The sequence below is a fragment of the Salvelinus namaycush genome, chromosome 7, assembly GCF_016432855.1.
Source record: "Salvelinus namaycush isolate Seneca chromosome 7, SaNama_1.0, whole genome shotgun sequence".
Lineage (NCBI taxonomy): Eukaryota > Metazoa > Chordata > Actinopteri > Salmoniformes > Salmonidae > Salvelinus > Salvelinus namaycush.
The window spans coordinates 18,450,942-18,474,607 of record NC_052313.1 but is presented as its reverse complement, the minus strand read 5'-3'; the positions used below and the strand labels follow the sequence as shown (position 1 = coordinate 18,474,607).

At 41.7% G+C, this 23,666-nt stretch overlaps 2 protein-coding genes across 2 annotated transcripts; one reads left to right on the top strand and one right to left on the bottom strand.

Moving 5' to 3' along the window:
* Window positions 1-5,531: 5,531 nt before the first annotated feature.
* Window positions 5,532-7,101, bottom strand: cebp1 (CCAAT/enhancer binding protein (C/EBP) 1). The gene is made up of 3 exons (XM_038996952.1): window positions 7,027-7,101; window positions 6,444-6,761; window positions 5,532-6,275 (listed from the first exon to the last, which is right to left on the bottom strand). The coding sequence occupies exons 2-3, from the start codon at window positions 6,759-6,761 to the stop codon at window positions 5,958-5,960; spliced, it is 636 nt and encodes a 211-aa protein (XP_038852880.1). The 5' UTR covers window positions 7,027-7,101; the 3' UTR covers window positions 5,532-5,957.
* Window positions 7,102-12,818: 5,717 nt separating this feature from the next.
* On the top strand, window positions 12,819-18,676 carry ngdn (neuroguidin, EIF4E binding protein). The gene is made up of 11 exons (XM_038996951.1): window positions 12,819-12,854; window positions 13,136-13,195; window positions 13,903-13,974; window positions 14,096-14,233; window positions 14,435-14,519; window positions 14,646-14,698; window positions 15,200-15,320; window positions 15,482-15,656; window positions 15,803-15,953; window positions 16,214-16,280; window positions 18,514-18,676. The coding sequence occupies exons 1-11, from the start codon at window positions 12,831-12,833 to the stop codon at window positions 18,525-18,527; spliced, it is 960 nt and encodes a 319-aa protein (XP_038852879.1). The 5' UTR covers window positions 12,819-12,830; the 3' UTR covers window positions 18,528-18,676.
* Window positions 18,677-23,666: the final 4,990 nt, after the last annotated feature.

Below are 23,666 nucleotides of genomic sequence, written 5' to 3'. Positions count from 1 at the left end.
GTGACCGGGAGTCCCATAGGGCGGCGCACAATTGGCCCAGCATCATCCGGGTTAGGGGAGGGTTTGGCCAGGGGGGCTTTACTTGGCTCATCGCGCTCTAGCGATTCCTTGTGGCGGGCCTGGCACCTGCAGGCTGAATCTGGTCATCAGTTGAACAGTGTTTCCTCTGACACATTGGTGAAGCTGGCTTCTGGGTTAAGCGAGCGGGTGTTAAGAAGCGCAGCTTCATGTTTCGGGAGGACGCATGACTCGACCTTCGCCTCTCCCGAGCCCGTTGGGGAGTTGCAGCGATCAGACAAGATTGTAATCACGAAATTGGTGGGAAAAAGGGGTAAAATAAAATAAAAACAATACACTAAATTGTCCAATTTTCTTTACATTTGCATGCCCCCAAATGTGTTGGAAAACAGTTGGTGACATAAAGTGGTTTCTGTGAGGGGGTTTAACAAAATTATTCTGAAATAAATTAATCTAATTTGGGCTACATCTCGCCTTCTTTGTGGCTATAAGACTTCATCCACATCACATGCGATGTTGTCTTGAGCTAGGCAGCGTGGAAAATATCGCCTGGAGTGCCGTATCCAGGCCTGACCCCTGATCCATGTCTCCACAAGCCTCCTCCATTGCCTTTAGAAGGGGTATGCGTTGGTGGGGCTGGCGATCATACATCTTCCAACGCCATGCAGAAAATAATTCTTCAATAGGATTCAAGAACAGAGAGTTTGGGGGAGATTGAGTACAATGAGAAGTGGGTGACATGTGAACCAATTGCGTACCACAGCATCCCGGTGGAAACAAACTTAGTCCCAGATGATAACGTACCTGGGCTGCTCTGGCCCCTGGTCATTAGGGATTAGTCTGTTGTGGAGGGTGTCCAGAAATTTGATCATGTGTGCAGTGTTGTATGGGCCTAGGATTGCATGATGGTGAAGGACGCCGTTTGACTAATAGCCAAATTGTTATGTTGCCACCACGTTGTCCCGGAGCGTTGATGATGGCACGTGTCCGATGATATTTCTGCCACGGCCCCTTGTTTTTGCAAGGTTGTAACCTGCCTCGTCCACATATATTAGCTCATGATGCACTGCATCTGCTTCTAGCTCCATGACTCTCTTAGAGGGACAAGACAAAACAATGTAGCACAGTAGGAAAAGACAGGGATCAGTCAATATGATGTAGCACCATACACTTCCAGATCCAGTACCAATGATAGGATAGTATAGCTTACCTGCACATATTCATATCTCAGTTGTTTTACACGGTCTGAGTTTCTTTTGAAAGGGACTCTGTACAGCTGCTTCATCCTAATTCTATTGTGTTTCAGTAGACGAGACAGTGCAGAGAGACTCACTCTGTTGAAGTTTTGGAATATGGTGTTATCTGCCATTATGTGGTCCTGCAGTTCTCTGAGTCTGATGGAGTTATTTGCAATGACCATATTTACAGTGTGGGTCTCCTGCTCTGGGGTGAACAGTCGACCATATTTTGAAGTATCCTGATGAAACCTGCAACAGTATAGCGGCTCAGATTTGGGTAAACCCATTGTCCAGCCTCCCTCATGCTCATCCCATGGTTGACAACATGGTCAACTACAGTCACTCTGATTTCATCAGTTATTGTGTTCCTGATTCCCCTTCCTCTTCCTCTTCCCCGTCCTCTCCTCCCTGTCCTACTTCACCTCTTCCTTCTCCTCCTTCTCCTTCTCCTCCTCCTCTTACTTACTCCTCCTCCTTGTCCTCGTCTTCCTTGTCCTCCTCGTCCTCCTCTAGTTCTCACCCCTCTTACTCTCTACAGTTTTGCTAGATGTGTGTTATTAAATTGCAAACTGAGTGTAAAGCATTGAGTTGTGTTTACAGTTTTGCAAAAGTGTGTTACAAAATTACAAACTGAGTGTAAACCAGAGAACGTGCATTCAGTTTGGCACACTTGGTAAATGCATTGGCTACAAGTGTTAATGGTTTAGTGTTAAGATTTAAGGTGAGTGTGTTGGGGTCAACTAAAAAGAGAAGTGACTAGGCAATCGGGATATATAATAAACTGAGTAGCAGCAGTGAAAGTGTGTCTGTGTGAGTGTGTGTGTGACATCAATATATATGTGTGTGTGTGTGTGTGTGTGTGTGTGTGTGTGTGTGTGTGTGTGTGTGTGTGTGTGTGTGTGTGTGTGTGTGTGTGTGTGTGTGTGTGTGTGTGTGTGTGTGTGTGTGTGTGTGTGTGTGTGTGTGCGTGCGTGCGTGCATGCGCGCGCGTGTTGGAGTGTCAGTGCAGTATGGGTAGAGTCTAGTGAGTGTGCATAGACCCAGTGCAAAATAATTAAGATAAATAAATAATAAAGGGGGTCAATGTCAATTTTCCGGGTAGCCATTTGATTAACTGTTCAGCAGTCTTGTGGCTTGGGGATAGAAGCTGTTCAGGTGCCTTTTAAGTCACAGACTTGGCGCTTCGGTACCACTTGCCCTGCGGTAGCAGAGAGAACAGTCTTTGACTTGGGTGGCTGGAGTCTTTGACAATTTTTGGGGCCTTCCTCTGACACCGCCTGGTATAGAGGTCATGGGTGGCAGGGAGTTCGGCCCCAGTGATGTACTGGGCCGTAGTCATATGATTAGATGTGCATTTTTTAATCGTCTACACCTGTCTGAAAATGTGGGCACAATCAGAATATAGACAAGATCAGGACAAAGGATGCATGTTAGAACCAGGTATAAACAGGGCTTAAGAGGTCTGAACCTCTTGGTTGAAGATATCCCTCTAGTGGTGTGGGGGCTGTGCTTTGGCAAAGTGGGTGGGGTTATATCCTTCCTGTTTGGCCCTGTCCGGGGGTATAATCGGATGGGGCCACAGTGTCTCCTGACCCCTCCTGTCTCAGCCTCCAGTATTTATGCTGCAGTAGTTTATGTGTCGGGGGGCTAGGGTCAGTTTGTTATATCTGGAGTACTTCTCCTGTCTTATCCGGTGTCCTGTGTGAATTTAAGTATGCTCTCTCTAATTCTCTCTTTCTTTCTCTCTCTTGGAGGACCTGAGCCCTAGGACCATGCCTCAGGACTACCTGGCATGATGACTCCTTGCGGTCCCCAGTCCACCTGGCCGTGCTGCTGCTCCAGTTTCAACTGTTCTGCCTGCGGCTATGGAACCCTGACCTGTTCACCGGACGTGCTACCTGTCCCAGACCTGCTGTTTTCAACTCTCTAGAGACCGCAGGAGCGGTAGAGATACTCTTAATGATCGGCTATGAAAAGCCAACTGACATTTACTCCTGAGGTGCTGACTTGCTGCACCCTCGACAACTACTGTGATTATTATTATTTGACCATGCTGGTAATTTATGAACATTTGAACATCTTGGCCATGTTCTGTTATAATCTCCACCCGGCACAGCCAGAAGAGGACTGGCCACCCCTCATAGCCTGGTTCCTCTCTAGGTTTCTTCCAAGGTTTTGGCCTTTCTAGGGAGTTTTTCCTAGCCACCGTGCTTCTACACCTGCATTGCTTGCTGTTTGGGGTTTTAGGCTGGGTTTCTGTACAGCACTTTGAGATATCAGCTGATGTACGAAGGGCTATATAAATCAATTTGATTTGATTTGATTTGAAGATGTCGCAAGGTGTGTTCACTATGTCGCCTAATTACCCCGTTCCTTCGGGAAAGCATGTCCCCCGCTACATTCTAACAAGTGTCTTCTAACAAATCACTTTTCATGGATGCGCTGGGGTGCCATCCCAATTCTGACACCAGTGTAGACTGTCAATACACCAAAAGGTTCGACCATCTTGACCTGGTTGCTAGGTATGTTAGGCCTACTAAGGTTGCTGCAATATATAGAAATATGACAAATTAATTTGTGTGCCACTAATCAACCATTTTAAAACCTAATTCTGTTTTTTAAAGCCACAATAAGATGTACATTTTACAGCAAAGAGTGCTGGGACACCAATACAAATGTAATGGAGCAATGCACCTCGTGACATTTTCACATGCAAATAGCACCTGCTTTTTGTTTACAACTCATGGGTCTGAATAACTTTGTAACATACTTGAAATAATAGGCTTTTTGAATGTTAAAGGGGAAATCAGTGATTCAAAGAAAAAAAACAAGCAGGTACTTACTTTGGTAAACAGCTGATGGATGGGGCTGGAGAAATGTAACCACTCTCAAATTCAGACAGAGCTATGGATGCAATGACTGGCCAACCGTGTGATAAAAATCCTGGTTTAAAACTACAACGACAATGACAAACGATATTAAAACAGGCTTATGGACGGGATTCAATCAGAAAAGGCATTGTAGTGCGCTTGACATTTAGAGGTATTTTCAGAGTAAGCTGACATCTGCAGAGTTTACCGTTTATTGAGATCTCCGCGAATGCGGGAATATTGTTTTTAAAAGCTGCATTGTCAGCAGCACTCTAACAATTGATTTATGGCCTTTATTTTGGGGCTTGATGGGGTACAACAGTTTAACTTGAAATTATTCAATAATCAATGGCTATTTCATTCATTTAAAAGTCAAGAAATGGATGTGCCAATCCCAGATTGCCCCTTTAAGCTTTGTCTATGATGTTCAATATGACAATAAGTGCTTGAAAATCGTCTGTTAATTTCCTGTTGCAAAATACCCCCTCCATTTATTTTCTAGTTGTGGGTTTATATATCTTTTTCTAACATGCTTGCTGTTGAGTAACTTGGGATGAGGTGAAATACTGTCTTTCCTCATTCTGTGGAGACATTGCAGCAGTCCTGGGACCACAGATTGCCCCACAGAGACATTGAGGGTAATTTCAACACACACATGCACTCTCATAGCCATTGCATGCACCAGCATCAGTATACAGCTAACTATGCATTGTCTTACTCCCTCTTTAACAAACATAACATTTCCTAGAGGTAAAAAAAAGAGAGACTGTGAGCACATGTCATGGTACTTTATCAAAGATGTGTGGCCCCAAAAATGTTTTTCCTATCTATCTGTCCCTTGACTGCAATCGCTGCCACAGGAAGGCTCATTCCTGTGTGCTGATGCTATCTTTTTTGGTTTTCTGTCCTGTGCTGTGTTGAAATATTACCCGTCCCACAAAGGCCGGCCCAGCTTTCTACCCATAAAACAACCATGTCATTGTGTTTGTTTTTAACGGCCTTTGTGAACAGAGTGAGGGGGGGGGGGGGGGGGCATCTCTATATGTGCCCTTACATAAAATACTACACTGGAGAAGCAAAATAGCAGGAGATAACTGGGTTTAGGCATAGCCATTACTATAGCCATTTTAGATACAATACAATCACTTGGAGGAGATTGGGCTAAAGTGGAATTGTTATTATATTGGGATGCGTAATGTTATATTATCAGCTAAAAGGAGAAATGGCATATGCCCGGATTAATTTACTCATATTCATTTCAAGCAGTAGTGGTCACAAATGTTTAGTGTTGTTCACAAAATACTATTTTGGTCTCTTTTTGTACCTTGATTTTACTGTAAGTCAGCTAACACAGACAGTTGAGAAAGAGCTATAAAATATTTTTTATTAAAAAATGTTTGAATTGCACAATTACATAACTTTTGCCTGATATCTAACATTTCTTGACAACTGCCTTTTTCTTAGTGGTGCTTAATTCAATGAATCTTTTTGAACCCATAAAAGGTATTGGGTAATCAGATTGGGTAATCATTCTTGCCATGTAATTTCAGAGAAAAGGTAGTGGAGGTAGAAAGTGTACTGAAATCTGTGTCATCTAACCAAAGACAAAAGGCTTTTAAAGTACTTGGAATTTTGTGTTCTTTGACTTACAGCCTTTGTTGACTTAGGCATTAACCCTGCATTATATCAACATTTGGGATACTCCCAGATGAAAGCACTTATGTGACTGTTTTATAACAATGTACAATTTCCACCAATGTAACAAAAGAGCATATTTTCATACAGAACCACACATAGTTGCTGTCATTCTCTACAACACTCCCCAACACACTCAACAGCCCTCTTCCCTGGCTGCATTCTCACCCCTGGGCTGTAGGTGACGCTGTGACAAGATGTGTTTGAGAGTGTCCAATTCATGTGTGAGTTGCCCTATGAGAATCTGCAGCCGGTGGTTCTCCTCATGGAGCTGCAGAGCCCTTTGGTGGGTGAGCTGTATGCGCCGCCTGGCCTTGTCTCGGCTCTTCCTCACGGCAATATTGTTCCTCTCCCGCCGCAGTCGATACTCCATGGTGTCCTTGGTCAGACCCCTCTTCTGCAGGGGGCTTCGCAGGGGTCCGGGAGGAAGGGGGAGGAGGAAGGGGGAAAAATCCTGTAGGACAGGGAGGAGGGATGTAGATGGTTTGGAAGGAAGAGATAACTTTGAAATTGAAAAAGACAAAATGGATGCAAGAAGAAAAAAACGTAACATTGAACTACATGCTAACTGCAACATTATGCATTCTCATGAGCACAGAACCCAAGCGGCGTATCCATATACCTGTTGCAGTATGTGACTCTGTTGGCCAACATTCTCCGTGGAAGGTGTGTTGTGACAAGGTGCGTAGGACAGGTATGACATTCCCATCATCTGCTCTGTCATTCTGTTACTGCCCGTCCTGACCAATCCTTGAGCCCCCATCGACTGGCTGTATGGAATCCCTTCCATCTGAGTCATATCATTGGTAAAGAGTGCCGGGGTCGATGGGTCAGTGTTCAAGGCCACGGTTGTAGAAGCGTGGGTGGGAGTCTGCCTGAAGGTTGTGAATGTGGCAGAAACTGGAGGGCTATACTCTTGAATCACAGAACACTGAGACATCTGTTAGGGATTCAGACACAATATAGTAACGTTCAGACACATTCATTATCAGGTCCATTGTTAATTAATTACATGATAACTATAGGCCTATTGTAGTGTTTTAAATTGTATAACAACATTCTAGTACTAACATTGTCAAGATTAATTTCCATCTATGATGAAATTCTCTTTTTGCACAACACGTAGCCTACAGTACATAACTGTCGGTTTTGTACGCGCTTCAATATATTATGAGCATTTCCCACCAGGATATTGACTGACTTACCTCTGAATTTGTTTATCGTCGTACAGCCTTTTCTGTTTTGTGAGTTCCTCCCTCAATGTTCTGCTCATAAACACTGTAAAGACAGGTACTCATCTGATTATCACACCATCACTTCCTCTAAGTTAAACACCACCTCTCTCTCTCTCTCTCTCTCTCTCTCTCTCTCTCTCTCTCTCTCTCTCTCTCTCTCTTTCTCTCTCATCACCCATGGGCTTGTTTTTTCTTATGGCCTTGTTTCTTGCCTTTAATTTACTTCTCCTTTTTTAGGATCACATCCTGACATTAGTATTTTTACATTTACATTTAAACACTCATATTGCAATTTAAAAACACACTTCTAGCAAAACTGTAAACATAGTTCTCTATATTGATACACTATTTCACCAATTGCTTTTCCACATTGACAGATGTGAAAACACTTTTAGATAATGAGGTCACTTACAAATCGGAGCTTGAGCACTATAAATACGCCACAGGTAAACATTTGGTTTGGACAACAATGGAGGCCAATATTGGACAGAGAGTAAGAGGGGTGAGAACTAGAGAAGGACGAGGAGGTGAAGAAGTAAGAGGGGGAGGAGAAGGAGAGGACGGGGAAGAGGAAGATGAAGGGGAGTCAGGAACACAATAACTGATGAAATCAGAGCGACTGTGGTTGACCATGTTGTCAACCATGGGATGAGCATGAGGGAGACTGGGCAACGGGTTCAACCAAATCTGAGCCGCTATACTGTTGCAGGTATCATCCAGATATTTCAAAATGAGAAACAGTAAGTAACTGTAAGTGTTGTAGTCTTACTGGTACAGTAATATGTACTGTACCTTCATAATGAGAAGGATCTATCACTAAAACCATTCAAACGTTTTTACAGAACTGCAAGAAAATCAGCATCTGGTGGAAGAGGTCGCCTGTTCACCCCAGAGCAGGAGACCCACATTGTAAATATGGTCATTGCAAATAGCTGCATCAGACTCAGAGAACTGCAGGACCACATAATGGCAGATAACACCATATTCCAAAACGTCAACAAAGTGAGTCTCTCTGCACTGTCTCGTCTACTGAAACACAATAGAATTAGGATGAAGCGGCTGTACAGAGGCCCTTTCAAAAGAAACTCAGACCGTGTAAAACAACTGAGATATGAATATGTGCAGGTAAGCTATACTATCCTATCATTGGTACTGGATCTGGAAGTGTATGGTGCTACATCATATTGACTGATCCCTGTCTTTTCCTACTGTGCTACATTGTTTTGTCTTGTCCCTCTAAGAGAGTCATGGAGCTAGAAGCAGATGCAGTGCATCATGAGCTAATATATGTGGACGAGGCAGGTTTCAACCTTGCAAAAACAATGGGCCACGGCAAAAATATAATCGGGCACCGTGCCATCGTCAACATCCCGGGACAACGTGGTGGCTATTAGTCAAAACGGCGTCCTTCACCATCATGCAATCCTAGGCCCATACAACACTGCACACATGATCAAATTTCTGGACACCCTCCACAACAGACTAATCCCTAATGACCAGGGGCCAGAGCAGCCCAGGTACGTTATCATCTGGGACTATGTTTGTTTCCACCAGGCTGCTGTGGTACGCAATTGGTTCACAGGTCACCCACTTTTCATTGCGCTCAAACTCCTCCCATACTCTCCGTTCTTGAATCCTATTGAATAATTATTCTCTGCATGGCGTCGGAACGTGTATGATCGCCAGCACCACCAACGCATACCCCTTCTACAGGCAATGGATGAGGCTTGTGGAGACATCGATCAGGGTTCATGCCTGGATACGGCACTCCAGGCATTGTTTTCTTCTACTGCGCTTTTGTTGTTTGAGGAGTGTTGGAACATTTTGAGAAAAAACAAAAACACATTTTCCCCTTATTTATATTGATAGTGTGTTATATTCGGGAATACACATCCATACTTTACACATTTGGATACCTGTGTGTATGTGTGTTTACTACATGTATGACACAACTTTATTGCAAACTGCTATGCCCTGCACACAGAAAAAACAAAAGCCACAAGTGTTTTTAATTGATACTATCAGTGCGTAGTTGGTGCTTCGTGTGCTTATTCAAATGATGGTTTGTGTGTACTGTATTGACGCAAAAACAAACATTTTTAAAAGAGTTTGAAGAGTTTTGCAAAAATTGTTTGCTTTGCAAGAGATGTATAATGTTTTGCTGGTTTGGTGTAAGGTTTTGTGGTTAGTGTGTAGAGTTTTGCAAAAATAGCCAATAGTTTCAAAGATAGTGCCTCAGCAATCAGGAAAAAAATGTAATGCTGTTCTATGGTCAATAATATATAACCATTAATTATTTAAGAATATAACCTATAAATGCCGCATGAACTTAGTACATCTCAACTGTCTTATCTATAGAAGTACATCGCCTACAACATCATTGGTCTTAAAATTGCAACAATTTCTAAAAACATGTTTTCACTTTGTCATTATGGGCTATTGTGTGTAGATGGGTGAAAATGTTTTTTAAATTCAGGCTGTAACACAACAAAATGTGTAATAAGTCAAGGGGTTTGCATACTTTATGAAGGTACTGTATCTGTATTTCTGTGGATATACAGTATGTATTATGCACAATGAATGTTCAAAACATTAGGAACCCTGCTCTTTCCATGACATAGACTGACCAGGTGAAAGCTATGAACCCTTGTTGATGGCACTTGTTAAATCCACTTTAAATCAGTGTAGATGAAGGGGAGGAGACCGGTTAAAGAATGATTTTTAAGCTTTGATACAATTTGATAAGCTTTGATACAAAAAATTGAGAAATTCATTTTGTATGTACCATTCGGAGGGTGAATGGGCAAGACAAAATATTTAAATGCTTTTGAATGGGGTATGGTAGCAAGTGCCAGGCCCACCGGTATGACTGTCAAGAACTGCAATGCTGCTGGGTTTTTCACACTCAACAGTTTCCTGTGTGTATCAAGAATGGTCCACCACCCAAAAGGCATCCAGCCTAATTGACACGACTGTGGGAAGCATTGGAGTCAACATGGGCCAGCATCCCTGTGGAACGCATTGGACACCTTGTAGAGTCCATGCCCCGATGAATTGAGGCTGTTCTGAGGGCAAAAGGGGGTGTAACTCAATATTAGGAAGGTGTTCTTAATGTTTGTACACTCAGTGTATAAGTATACATTATACCCTTACCAAATCAAAGTTTATTGGTCGTGTACACATATATCAAATCAAACTTTATTTGTCAAATGCGCCGAATACGACAAGTGTAGACTTTACTGTGAAATGCTTACTTACAAGCCCTTAACCAACAGTGCAGTTCAAGAAGAGTTAAGAAAATATTTACCAAATAAACTAAAGTAAAAAATAATGAAAAGTAACACAATAACAACAACAATAACGAGGCTATATACAGGGGGTACCGGTACCTAGTCAGTGTGCAGGGGGTACAGGTTAGAAGTAATTTGTACACGTAGGTAGGGGTGAACTGACTATGTATAGATAGTAAACAGCGAGTAGCAGCAGAGTAGAAAACAAATGGAGGGGGGGGGTGTCAGTGTAAGTACGGTGGCCATTTGATTAGTTGTTCAACAGTCTTATGGCTTGGGGGTAGAAGCTGTTAAGGAACCTTCTGGTCCTAGACTTGGCGCTCTGGTACCGCTTGCCGTGCGGTAGCAGAGAAAACAGTCTATGTCTTGGGTGACTGGAGTCTCTGACAATTTTATGGGCTTTCCTCTGACACCTCCTATTATATAGGTTCTGGATTGCAGGAAGCTTGGCCCCAGTGATGTACTGGGCCGTACGCACTACCCTCTGTAGCGGCTTACGGTCAGATGCCGAGCAGTTGCCATACCAGGCAGTGATGCAACCGGTCAGGATGCTCTCGATGGTGCAGCTGTAGAACTTTTTGAGGATCTGGGGACCCATTCCAAATCTTTTCAGTTTCCTGAGGGTGAAAAGGTTTTGTAGTGCCCTCTTCGCGACTGTCTTGATGTGGTTGAACCATGATAGATCGTTGGTGATGTGGACACCAAGGAACTTGAAACTCTCAACCCACTCCACTACAGCCCCGTTGATGTTAATGGGGGCCTGTTCGGCTCGCCTTTTCCTGTAGTCCATGATCAGTTCCTTTGTCTTGCTCACATTGAGGGAGAGGTTGTTGTCCTAGCACCACACTGCCAGTTCTTTGACCTCCCTATAGGCTGTCTCATCGTTGTCGGTTATCAGGCCTACCACTGTTGTGTCGTCAGCAAACTTAATGATGGTGTTGGAGTCGTGTTTGGCCACGCAGTCATGGGTGAACAGGGAGTACAGGAGGGGACTAAGTACACACCCCTGAGGGGCCCCAGTGTTGAGGATCAGCGTGGTAGACGTGTTGTTGCCTACCCTTCCCACCTGGGTGTGGCCCGTCAGGAAGTCCAGGATCCAGTTGCAGAGGGAGGTGTTTAGTCCCAGAGTCCTTAGCTTAGTGATGAGCTTCGTGGGCACTATGGTGTTGAACGCTGAGCTGTAGTTAATGAACAGCATTCTCACATAGGTGTTCCTTTTGTCCAGGTGGGAAAGGGCAGTGTGGAGTGCGATTAAGATTGTGTCATCTGTGGATCTGTTGGGGCGGTATGCGAATTGGAGTGAGTCTAGGGTATCCGGGAGGATTCTGTTGAAGTGAGCCATGACCAGCCTTTCAAAGCACTTCATGGCTACTGACATGAGTGCTACGGGGTGGTAATCATTTAGGCAGGTTACCTTCACTTCCTTGGGCACAGGGACTATGGTGGTCTGCTTGAAACATGTAGGTCTTACAGACTCAGTCAAGGAGAGGTTGAAAATGTCAGTGAAGACACTTGCCAGTTGGTCCGCACATGCTTTGAGTACACGTCCTGGTAATCCATCTGGCCTCGCGGCTTTGTGAGTGTTGACCTGTTTAAAGGTCTTGCTCACATGTTATTGCAGGTGCAGCGAAATGCTTATGTTTCTAGCTCCAATAGTGCAGCAATATCTAGCAACACATTAACAATACACACATAATCCAAAAAGTTTACAAATATTTGAAATATCAGAAGAGCAATATCAGAGTCTAGATATAGTTGTATAGGATGAACCATGACTACAATACAGTATATACATATAAAGTGGGTAAAACAGTATGTAAACATTGTTAAAGTGACCAGTGTTCAATGACTCTATATACAGTCCCTTCGAAAAATATTCAGACCCCCTGATTTTTTCCAAATTTTGTTACGTTACAGCCTTATTCCAAACTTGATTTAATAAATAACAATCCTCAGCAATCCACACACGATACCCCATAATGACAAAGCGGAAACAGGTTTTTACCCCGAGACTTGATGCTGTAATTGCTGTCAAAGGTGCTTCAACAAAGTACAGAGTAAAAGGTCTGAATACTTATTTATGTAAATGTGATATCAGTTTTTTATTTTTAATAAATTAGCCCCCCAAAAATGTAAAACCTGTTTTTGCTTTGTCATTATGGTGTAACGTGTGTAGATTGATGAGCGGTAAAAACAATTTAATCAATTTTAGAATGATGCTGTAATGTAACAAAATGTGGAAAAAGTCAAGGGGTCTGAATAATTCCCGAAGGCACTGTACATGGGGCTGCACTCGTCCATAACCCAAAATATGAGGTTATTATGTTGTGTTAGTTGTTTATGTTTTATTCACCGTGGGCATTTTGCTTAAGTGCATTTTCCATAATTCTTTGGATATGTAGTCAACGTGATACGAATTACGAAACTCTTTCTTGCGATTCCACTGTCCCTTAGCGTTTTCCGTACATGCAACTTTCAATCAAAATGGCGGCTTCTTATAGCGAAAACGTGAGTTGGGCTTTATGTTTTTCGTTTTATGTCAAGATTTTGGATATTTCTTTAAACGTTTCAAGATTATTACAGTTATTGCTGCCATATCTCATGATTGAAAAGACCGCAATTATCCAGCCACTTCACACAGGGCGCCCCATAGCTAGTTACATAGCTAACTAATTAGCTTAGCTAGTAACGTTAGCTGTACTAGTTAACTATGGGACAGTGTTTGCCTGGGCTTACCAACTTTGAAAGCAGTACTTATTGTAATATTTTGATTTGCTATTTTCTTTCAGGATTTGATTGACAGTGATGGACCCAATGCTGTGCGGCTGTTGAACAGTCTTACTGAACAGGTTAGGTTCAGAATACAGCTAGCTACAGATTTGACACCAGATAATGAGATATAACCAAAGATTTGTGGCATCTATTACTGAGCGTTAACGTTACAGGTTTGCCTATGCCAAACGACCTATACTGAACGTCTAAAATGTCTGTGACCAGTTGCAAGTGGTTCTTTTAAATTTCGAAAAGGCTCCATTATTAAAATGATAATTTTGCTTCAAGAAATAATCCAACAATGTGTACACCGCCATCTTGTCTATTTCAAATCTTCTCATCGATTGAGGCAGGTGGGTCCACCCCAAAGTGCTGCATGTCATGATGACACCCCTGTCTCATCAATGAGAGATTTAAAATTGACAAGATGTCTGCATACACGTTGGATTACTTCATGGAGCAAACATTTTTTTAAATTTTAAAACCACCTGCAACTGGACACAGACATTTTAGAAGATTCAGTTGAAAAATCTATGACAACGTTTTGTATAGGCAAACCTGTAACGTCCAGTAATTGATAACAAAAATCTTTGCTTATATCACATTATCTGGTGTACGATCAGTAGTTAGAATTCAGCCAGCTGTTTGTCTTCTGTAGCTTCCTTGCTAATGATATGACATAGCTACGGTAGTGTTGTTTATCAGTCATATCTATTACTAGTTACTGAGATCTATTACCAGTCACTCGGATGTTTAAGGTCTGTCTGTACACATTCAACCCTAGGTGGCATCAGTTACAGGGCAGGTTCGAGATTTGTTAAAGAGGGTCCAAGGTGGAAAATTCCAAACATCCAAGGTAAGTACTATAATAGGATTCACACATGGTAGTTGAGAGTTCACATTGGCATGGACTCAAACACGCAGCATTGTCTCGCTCAAATGATTTATGCAAATGTACATTTCCCACTCTCTTGTAGGGTTTGTCTTTCCTTGACCTTAGATATCAGCTGCTGCTGTTTTACCTGCAAGATGTCACTCACCTGATCAGTCTTAAATCAGAGGGTGGTAGTGTGAAAGACAGTGGCGCCCTTCACAGACTGGTCACCGTCAGAACAGTAAGATGCCCTTCATTGCTGGTCACTACATGTTGTACCACTCAGTGTGTGGGGCTGTACATGTGCAACCTCTCCCATTTTCATCATCCCAAATTCAAATTTCTGTTGACTTCTTGCATAGTCTTCTTGGTCTTGTTTGGGCTCATGAATTCCATCTTGGACCTCTGTTGCTATATTCTAACTATTGTGTTGCTCTACTAGGTTCTGGAGAAGATGCGCCCTCTGGACCAGAAACTGAGATATCAGATTGATAAATTGGTGCGCACAGCAGTGACTGGGAGCTTAGGTGAGATTTGATATTGAGTAAAGGAAGCAAGTCTTTAATTGTTATGAAAAATGTATGTACTAATCAGAATGCATGTGATATACATTCCTTGATTGTATTGTAAATTGTTTATTTTATATTTTGTAGGGGAAAATGACCCATTGCAGTTCCGTCCCAATCCGGATAACCTTGTTAGCAAAGTAAGCACTTCTCATCTCTTGGCATCCCTCAATCTATGTTAGATGAATACAATTATAAACCGGGTAGTTTGACTCCTGGATGCTGATTGGCTGAAAGTTGTGGTATATCAGACATAATAAACTAGGTGGTTCGAGCCCTGAATGCTGATTGGCTGACAGCCGTGGTATATCAGACCATATACCACAGGTTTGACAAAAGATGTATTGTTACTGTTCTAATTACGTTGGTAACCAGTTCATAATGGCAATAAGGTACCTTGGGGGTTTGTGGTATATGGCCAATATGCCACTGCTAAGTGCTGTATCCAGGCACTCTGCTTTGTGCATAAGAGCAGCCCTTAGCTATGGTATGTTGGCCATATACCACATCCCCTCTGGCCTTATTGCTTAATTATATTATTATTATTATTCATAGTGTTCTTTGTTCCCTATCACAGAATGAAATCTGGTTTGCACAACAGCTTAGGAATGTCTTTAAAAAAAATGTTTTTAATTCAATAGCTAAGTGAATCAGAAGACTCGGGGGATGAAGGTGGTGGAGAGAAGGCTGAAGGCGCTGAGAAAAAAGTGCCATCTAGTGGCAAGAAATATGTTCCCCCCAAGATTGCCCCAATGCACTATGGTAATGTCAAATATATATATTTTTTCTTCTTTTCTCTCTGTTAAATCGTATGTACACATCCCCCCCCATTAAAAATGCACCCAAAGCTGTCTTATTTCTGTGATGGATGATGTTACAAAACCATGGCTGTGATATATAAGACCTCTTTACTTGATCAACAGAGGGAGACCTGACCGATGCAGACAAAAAGAAGGAGCTGGCGGACAAGCAGAGGCGTGCCGCCCTCCGCAGCTCTGTGATCCAGGAACTCCGGCAGCAGTACAGCGACGCTCCCGAGGAGATCCGCGAGCACAGGGACTTCCAGACGGATAGACAGAGCCGAGAGCAGCTGCACAGGTCCGTGCTGTCATCATCAGACACATTGATCACACAATCATCAATTAGATTATTGATTTGTGACTCATTTAACTGTGTAGTACTACAGTAGTTTGAGCCCTCTCATTTGGAGGGAGTCCCTTCATGTATTTATTTTCTTCCTTTAGGAAAAACTTTGAGGAGTCGATGATGGTGCGTCTGCAAGTGCCCCGAAATGAGAGAAGTGCTAAGAAGAGAGGAATGCTGGGCATGTCTGGTCAGCTGAGCGGCATCACACGGTTCAGTGACATCACAGCCCTGACGGGCGGAGAGGGACAGGTGAGTTGGACACATTATGTGACACACACCAGTCTTCTACAGGTCACACTCCTTGCTGACATGCAGTGATTGATCATAAAAGATATATATGCCATTTCGCAGATGCTTTTATCCAAAGCGACTTAGTCATGCTTGCATAATATTTTACATACAGGTGGTCCCAGAAATAATGGGCACACTTCAGATTTATTCTCCACTGCTGTGTTATGATATTAATATATGATAGTGTTGATATAAACATTCTCTGTCCCTCCCTTCAGGACACGGATAACCCGGGGCCCAAGAAGAAGAAGAAGAAACTAATGAAGAAGAAAACTAAAAGAAAAGGTGAGCCTGAGTTTTGTTGACATCATTGAATATGTTTACATGCACAGTAATAATTCAATATTAATCTGATTATGGCAGTAGGCAGATTATGCAATAGTCATGTAAACACCTTACTCTGCTTAACTTAATATGCGTACGGTCAAAAACGAAGTAAGCATACACCGATTAAAACAATCTTTCGAATTATTAAGACACGGAAACACCTTAATCGGCGCTCCAGCGATGTATTTGATCTGCGCATGTGCTAGCACTAGCTGAGCGAGCTTCCCTCTTTAGCGCGAGTGAAGTGTTTGGAACAATTGAATGCATGTGTTTTAGAAGTAGTTTTCACATACAAACGTTATATGTCCAAACTCCGATTCAAATATGCTTTCCAAAAATAACATGGACGCTGTGGTAGAACGTTTATTTTGGTTGGCTATTTTATGCATTTATCAGAGTGCCATCAAATTAAAATTAGAACATTTTTTATTGGTTGCATACACATATTTAGCAGATATTGCGGGTGTAGTGAAATGCTTGTGTTCCTAGCTCCAACAGCGCAGTAGTATCTAAAAATTCACAACAATCTAAACGTAAAAGAATGCAATATATAAATATTAGGACAAGCAATGTCAGTGGCATGGACTAGTATACAGTATATACATATGAAATGAGTAAAACAGTATGTAAACACTATTAACCTCTCTTGGGTACGTGAGACGTTAGCGTCCCACCTCTTCAACAGCCAGTGAAACTGCTGGGCGCCAAATTCAAATACAAAAATACTCATTATAAAAATTCAGAAAACAAGACATATTTTACATAGGTTTAAAGATGAACTTCTTGTGAATCCAACCACCGTGTCAGATTTTTAAAAATGCTTTACGGCGAAAGCATACCTTACGATTATTTGAGAACATAGCCCAGCAGACAGATCATTACAAACAGTAACCAGCCAAGTAGAAGAGTTACACAAGTCAAAAATAGAGATAAAATTAATCCCTTACCTTTGATCTTCATATGGTTGCACTCAGCAGACATTAATTTACTCAATAAATGTTCCTTTTGTTCGATAAAGTCTCTTTATATCCCAAAACCTCCGTTTTGTTCGTGTTTTCTTCAGTAATCCACAGGCTCAAATGCAGTCAAAACAGGCAGACAAAAAAATCCAAATTGTATCCGTAAAGTTCATAGAAACATGTCAACGGATGTTTTATATTTAATCCTCAGGTTGTTTTTAGCCTAAATAATCGATAATATTTCAACCGGACAATAACGTCGTCAATATGAAAGGTAAACAAGAAAGGCACTCTCTCGGTCGCACGCATGAAAAAGCTCTGTGACACTTTAGGGTCCACTCATTGACTGATCTTACTTCCTAATTTTTCAGAATACAAGCCTGAAACAATTTCTAAAGACTGTTGACATCTAGTGGAAGGCATAGGAACTGCAATTTGAGTCCTAAGTCAATGGATACTGTAATGGCATTGAATAGAAAACTACAAAACCAACAAAAAAAACTACTTCCTGAATGGATTTTTCTCCGGTTTTCACCTGCCAAATCAGTTCTGTTATACTCAGACACTATTTTAACAGTTGGAAACTTTAGAGTGTTTTCTATCCAAATCTACCAGTTATATGCATATCATATTTTCTGGGCCTGAGAAGCAGGCAGTTTAATTTGGGCATGCTTTTCATCCAAAATTCCGAATGCTGCCCCCTACCCTAGAGAAGTTAAAGTGGCCAGTGTTCCATGTCTATGTACATAGGGGAACAGTCTCGAAGGTGTAGAGTTGAGTAACCAGGTGGTAGCCGGCTAGTGACAGTGACTAAGTTCAGGGCAGGGTACTGGGTGGAGGCCGGCTAGTGATGGCTGTTTTTCAGTCTCTCGGTCACAGCTTTGCTGCACCTGTACTGACCTCGCCCTCTGGATGATATGGGGGTGTACAGGCCGTGGCTCGGGTGGTTGATGTCCTTGATGATCAGTAGCCTGATTTCAGACCTGTCCATGTAAACAGGATTATTAGGGAACTCGTTTTTCTTGCAAAGCATGTAAATGTTAATTGAACTACTACTAATCTGACAATCAAATTGTGTGTATTGCATTTAACAGTACTCATTGTCAGGCCATCAGTGATTTATTTTGTTAAATTTTGTATTCAATTGATTCTCAATGTTAGACCATTTTACAATAACTTGGAGTGCAGTGATTATGCATTGTTAGTTAATCAACATTGTTCTTTGCCTGCAGCTTTCAGAAGATAGGATCACGAATGGAATCCTAAAACCACAAAGCAGGATGAAGAATGATGATTTAGGCTAAATGGGACAATTCACTTGGAATAGCTTTTCAGGATTGTTTTGTGATTGTAGGTGCTCAAACCATGTGTATTATAAAGGAGAATTTCACCCAATGTTTTTTTATTTTCTTATATTCTTATATTATCATTAGTCCTTGTTTGATATTCAGTCCTGTGTGCATTTCAAGATGATGCTCCAAAACATTTGAATATGCAAATTCCCCCCATTTTGAATTCACAGGGCAGATATGTTTTCCTTATTGGGCATCAATGGTGACTGGTTAAGCCACACTTTCTGGACAAGGGATTTATACACTGCTCAAAAAAATAAAGGGAACACTTAAACAACACAATATAACTCCAAGTCAATCACACTTCTGTGAAATCAAACTGTCCACTTAGGAAGCAACACTGATTGACAATAAATTTCACATGCTGTTGTGCAAATGGAATAGACAAAAGGTGGAAATTATAGGCAATTAGCAAGACACCCCCAATAAAGGAGTGATTCTGCAGGTGGTGACCACAGACCACTTCTCAGTTCCTATGCTTCCTGGCTGATGTTTTGGTCACTTTTGAATGCTGGCGGTGCTCTCACTCTAGTGGTAGCATGAGACGGAGTCTACAACCCACACAAGTGGCTCAGGTAGTGCAGCTCATCCAGGATGGCACATCAATGCGAGCTGTGGCAAGAAGGTTTGCTGTGTCTGTCAGCGTAGTGTCCAGAGCATGGAGGCGCTACCAGGAGACAGGCCAGTACATCAGGAGACGTGGAGGAGGCCGTAGGAGGGCAACAACCCAGCAGCAGGACCGCTACCTCCGCCTTTGTGCAAGGAGGAGCACTGCCAGAGCCCTGCAAAATGACCTCCAGCAGGCCACAAATGTGCATGTGTCTGCTCAAACGATCAGAAACAGACTCCATGAGGGTGGTATGAGGGCCCGACGTCCACAGGTGGGGGTTGTGCTTACAGCCCAACACCGTGCAGGACGTTTGGCATTTGCCAGAGAACACCAAGATTGGCAAATTCGCCCTGTGCTCTTCACAGATGAAAGCAGGTTCACACTGAGCACATGTGACAGACGTGACAGAGTCTGGAGACACCGTGGAGAACGTTCTGCTGCCTGCAACATCCTCCAGCATGACCGGTTTGGCGGTGGGTCAGTCATGGTGTGGGGTGGCATTTCTTTGGGGGGCCGCACAGCCCTCCATGTGCTCGCCAGAGGTAGCCTGACTGCCATTAGGTACCGAGATGAGATCCTCAGACCCCTTTTGAGACCATATGCTGGTGCGGTTGGCCCTGGGTTCCTCCTAATGCAAGACAATGCTAGACCTCATGTGGCTGGAGTGTGTCAGCAGTTCCTGCAAGAGGAAGGCATTGATGCTATGGACTGGCCCGCCCATTCCCCAGACCTGAATCCAATTGAGCACATCTGGGACATCATGTCTCGCTCCATCCACCAACGCCACGTTGCACCACAGACTGTCCAGGAGTTGGCGGATGCTTTAGGCCAGGTCTGGGAGGAGATCCCTCAGGAGACCATCCGCCACCTCATCAGGAGCATGCCCAGGCGTTGTAGGGAGGTCATACAGGCACGTGGAGGCCACACACACACTACTGAGCCTCATTTTGACTTGTTTTAAGGACATTACATCAAAGTTGGATCAGCCTGTAGTGTGGTTTTCCACTTTAATTTTGAGTGTGACTCCAAATCCAGACCTCCATGGGTTGATAAATTTGATTTCCATTGAAAAATTTTGTGTGATTTTGTCAGCACATTCAACTATGTAAAGAAAAAAGTATTTAATAAGAATATGTCATTCATTCAGATCTTGGATGTGTTATTTTAGTGTTCCCTTTGTTTTAAATACACTGCTCAAAAAAATAATGTCATTTAAGAACAATCAAACATGGTTAAACATTTATCCATACTGAATTCACTCTTGCTCAAATTCAAGTGTATTGTTGAATTACATTAACTCATTGTCTATCGCCCATATTTTGTAACATAAGGGCCTATTGGATAGATTGTTTCATTTTTTTCAAAACATTTTTTCCCCCATTTTTTAAACAAACATAACACAATCCACAGTCACTGATATGGCAGACAAAATCCAACAATTTTTTTTTTTTTTTTTTTTTTACAGCAGCAGCACTGAGTAATTGCATTAAATATTTCCAGTGTTAGCGGAGACAACTAGTAAATTAGTTTCACAGCACCTTACATGTATACATACACTTCCTTAGTCACCCCATTAATTCTGTCCAGTTTGAAATATAGTTGAGTAATGGAGACCATTGAACCTGGGCTTTCTGTTAGAGGTCATAGGTGAGCTTTTCACAAGGAAGAAAGTCAATCCACATTTTAAATGTAGGAGAGGAGTTAAAGCCCGCAGTAGGAGAATACATTTTTTGGCATAGTATGTGATAGTCAAACACTTTCTCTCACATTTCCATTAAGAAGATCGAGACACGGGATTACATCAAACTGTACATCAAAATATTTTCTGTGCAGCAGTATGTATAGATTGCCAAAATTGGGTCATCTCTACAACTCAAATACATGCATATAAGTTCCACTTTCAGAGGTACGTCATTTACAATCAGGAGAAATTTCCAATTTTATGGAGTCCTTACTTCCAAGTATTTGATTGTTTCTTCCTAAGCTAATAAAACCTCATTCACTGCTTTAATACATACAGTAAGGTTTATTTTACATATAACACGTACATGGTATGCTCCACAAATACAAAAACGCAATTTGCCTTGAAGTAAAATGTGTATGTTGTCATTCTAACTGAGGGTGTTAGGCACCTGCATCTTAATAAGGGCGCTGGAAAAGATCAAGGCCACTGTCTTGTCTGTCCTATCCATGTTCACGAAGCATAGTCCTGCCTTTCAGGAAGAAGCTTTTACTCTTTTTGCCAAAGTCAAGCATAAAAGTAGAAACTAGCATTTAAAAAACGGCAGCATGCCAACTTTACTTTCTCAAAAGAACTGTAATTGTAATGTCAAAATTAAGATTTCAGCCTAAATAGACATACACAATATTATTTATCACGAGGGCCATAAACAATACCTAGTAATGCTTATTTATACTGCCAGAAATATTCAAATGAGGGCACACGTACACATGTAAACATGTTTTCCCCATTTCAACAGAAGTGGTGGAATAGGGCTTGAAATGCTTTCCTAAATATAGTAAGCAAATTAAACAATTTACTATATTTAACCCCAACTGTAAAATACATCATACTGAATGACAGTACAAAATTGCCACCATTTCATAACAGAAGATTGATCATTTTTTATGGAGCTAGATAGCTGCCAAAGGTTTAACGTACATATTGTTAGGATTGTAAGAAAAGCCATGTGTGATACATAGACGTGAAATGTAATCTGTGAACGTACACCATGTTACGATTATGGACTAACATTTTAGGCTTGAACAAATCTTGTTGCAATTCTGACATATAATACCTAGTTTTGGAAGTTTCCTCTCACCAACAACGTACACCAAACGGCCTGTGAGGAGTGCTACTCGAATGAGCATAACGCCGTATTAAAAAAACAAGTCAAGGAAACAGGAATCCTGCACGTTTTCAAGTTAAAAGTCTTGTTTCTCTAATAGTCCACAGTTGAGTTTACTCCACATTTAGGTCACTAATGTAATAGATTTGTTTGCCAGCACAGGTCTAGATAGCGCTAGCTGTATTATACCTACAACAGGGAAGTTCCAGTCCGCTAGGTGTATCTCTACAGCATGGGCATATCTCTGGGTGACGTAGACATCCCCATGCATGCACTTTATCAAAATATGACTAATTCAATATTGCCCCATCCCATTCTCTGGGCTCTGTCTGCAATCATAACCAGTAGTATATACCAGGAATAATGAAACATTCACTATTCATCTATGAATTATGACCACTGGCGTCTTTGCCACAAAATATTTTTAATCGAATATTTTAAAATGTATTTCATTGTTCAATCTTGCCAAAGCATATTCTGTAGGACTTAATATGAATTTAAAGTATTTTGACATTTACATGGATCGGGTCATGAACATCTGGACTTTGAAATGAGGGAGAGGTTAAACGTAGGCTAAGTCTGGCATAAACTTATTCCCACACTTTACAATACCTCTGTTGCAGTGGTTTAAGGTAGTCTCCGTATTTGCATTTTCCTCCATCGCGACACTGCTTCCCAGTTGAAGAGCTTGTGATTTCTATGCAGCACCATGCGCCTTCCGAAAAGCACCCCTCAACTTCAGAAGATGCCCTTCTGGAGGCATGCAGCCAGTCATTGAACCCTAATTTAGGCCTATTTGCCTACTAGCCAAATGAAGTGCAGAGCATGCATGATGTGTGCAACTCATCACTCCAACGTATTTGAACATTTAATTATTCCTTCATTTAAGTCAGTCAGTATGTCATCCATTCTGTCATGTCTCTGAATGGCAATAAGAACTAAATCAAAGAGAATGGAAGTTATTCATGTCTATTGAAATCCATGTGTGTATTCAAAATTATCCAAAATTATCACTTTAATAATTCAATGTTTAATTTAGGCCTATTCAAATAAAAAAAACTGTAGGCATTGCAATTTTTCTATCATTTTGGGTACTGGTGTCTTGCTGAATAATTTTAGAACTCCATTTGTGTTTAACTTTTTATTATTATAGACCCTATAGATTATTATAGACCCTTATAGACCCTAGCTTACAATTTTTTTTTTTTTTTTAAAGCACATGTAGTGGCTAATAGGGAAAACAGATCTGGCAATAAGAATAGGTTATAGATCGTTTTGACCATTTGTGACCGCTTGGCTATTTAGCTCAGGTCAGGTTATAGCCAAGACTTAATATTTTGTTTTCTCATGTATTGATATAGCCTCTGCGTGATGGGGTTGTGCAATGCAAATGGCTATAACAAGCCCACACAGTGGAATTCACAAATACAAAATGCCTAATTTAAACCCTAGTTTTTGCTCCCAAATACTGGAAAGTGTGATTCATCGGGTTACATGATCACCACAGCAACCCATGCAGCTATAAAATGATGCAATTATATGGCCAATAACAGCATGGCATATTTATATAGTGG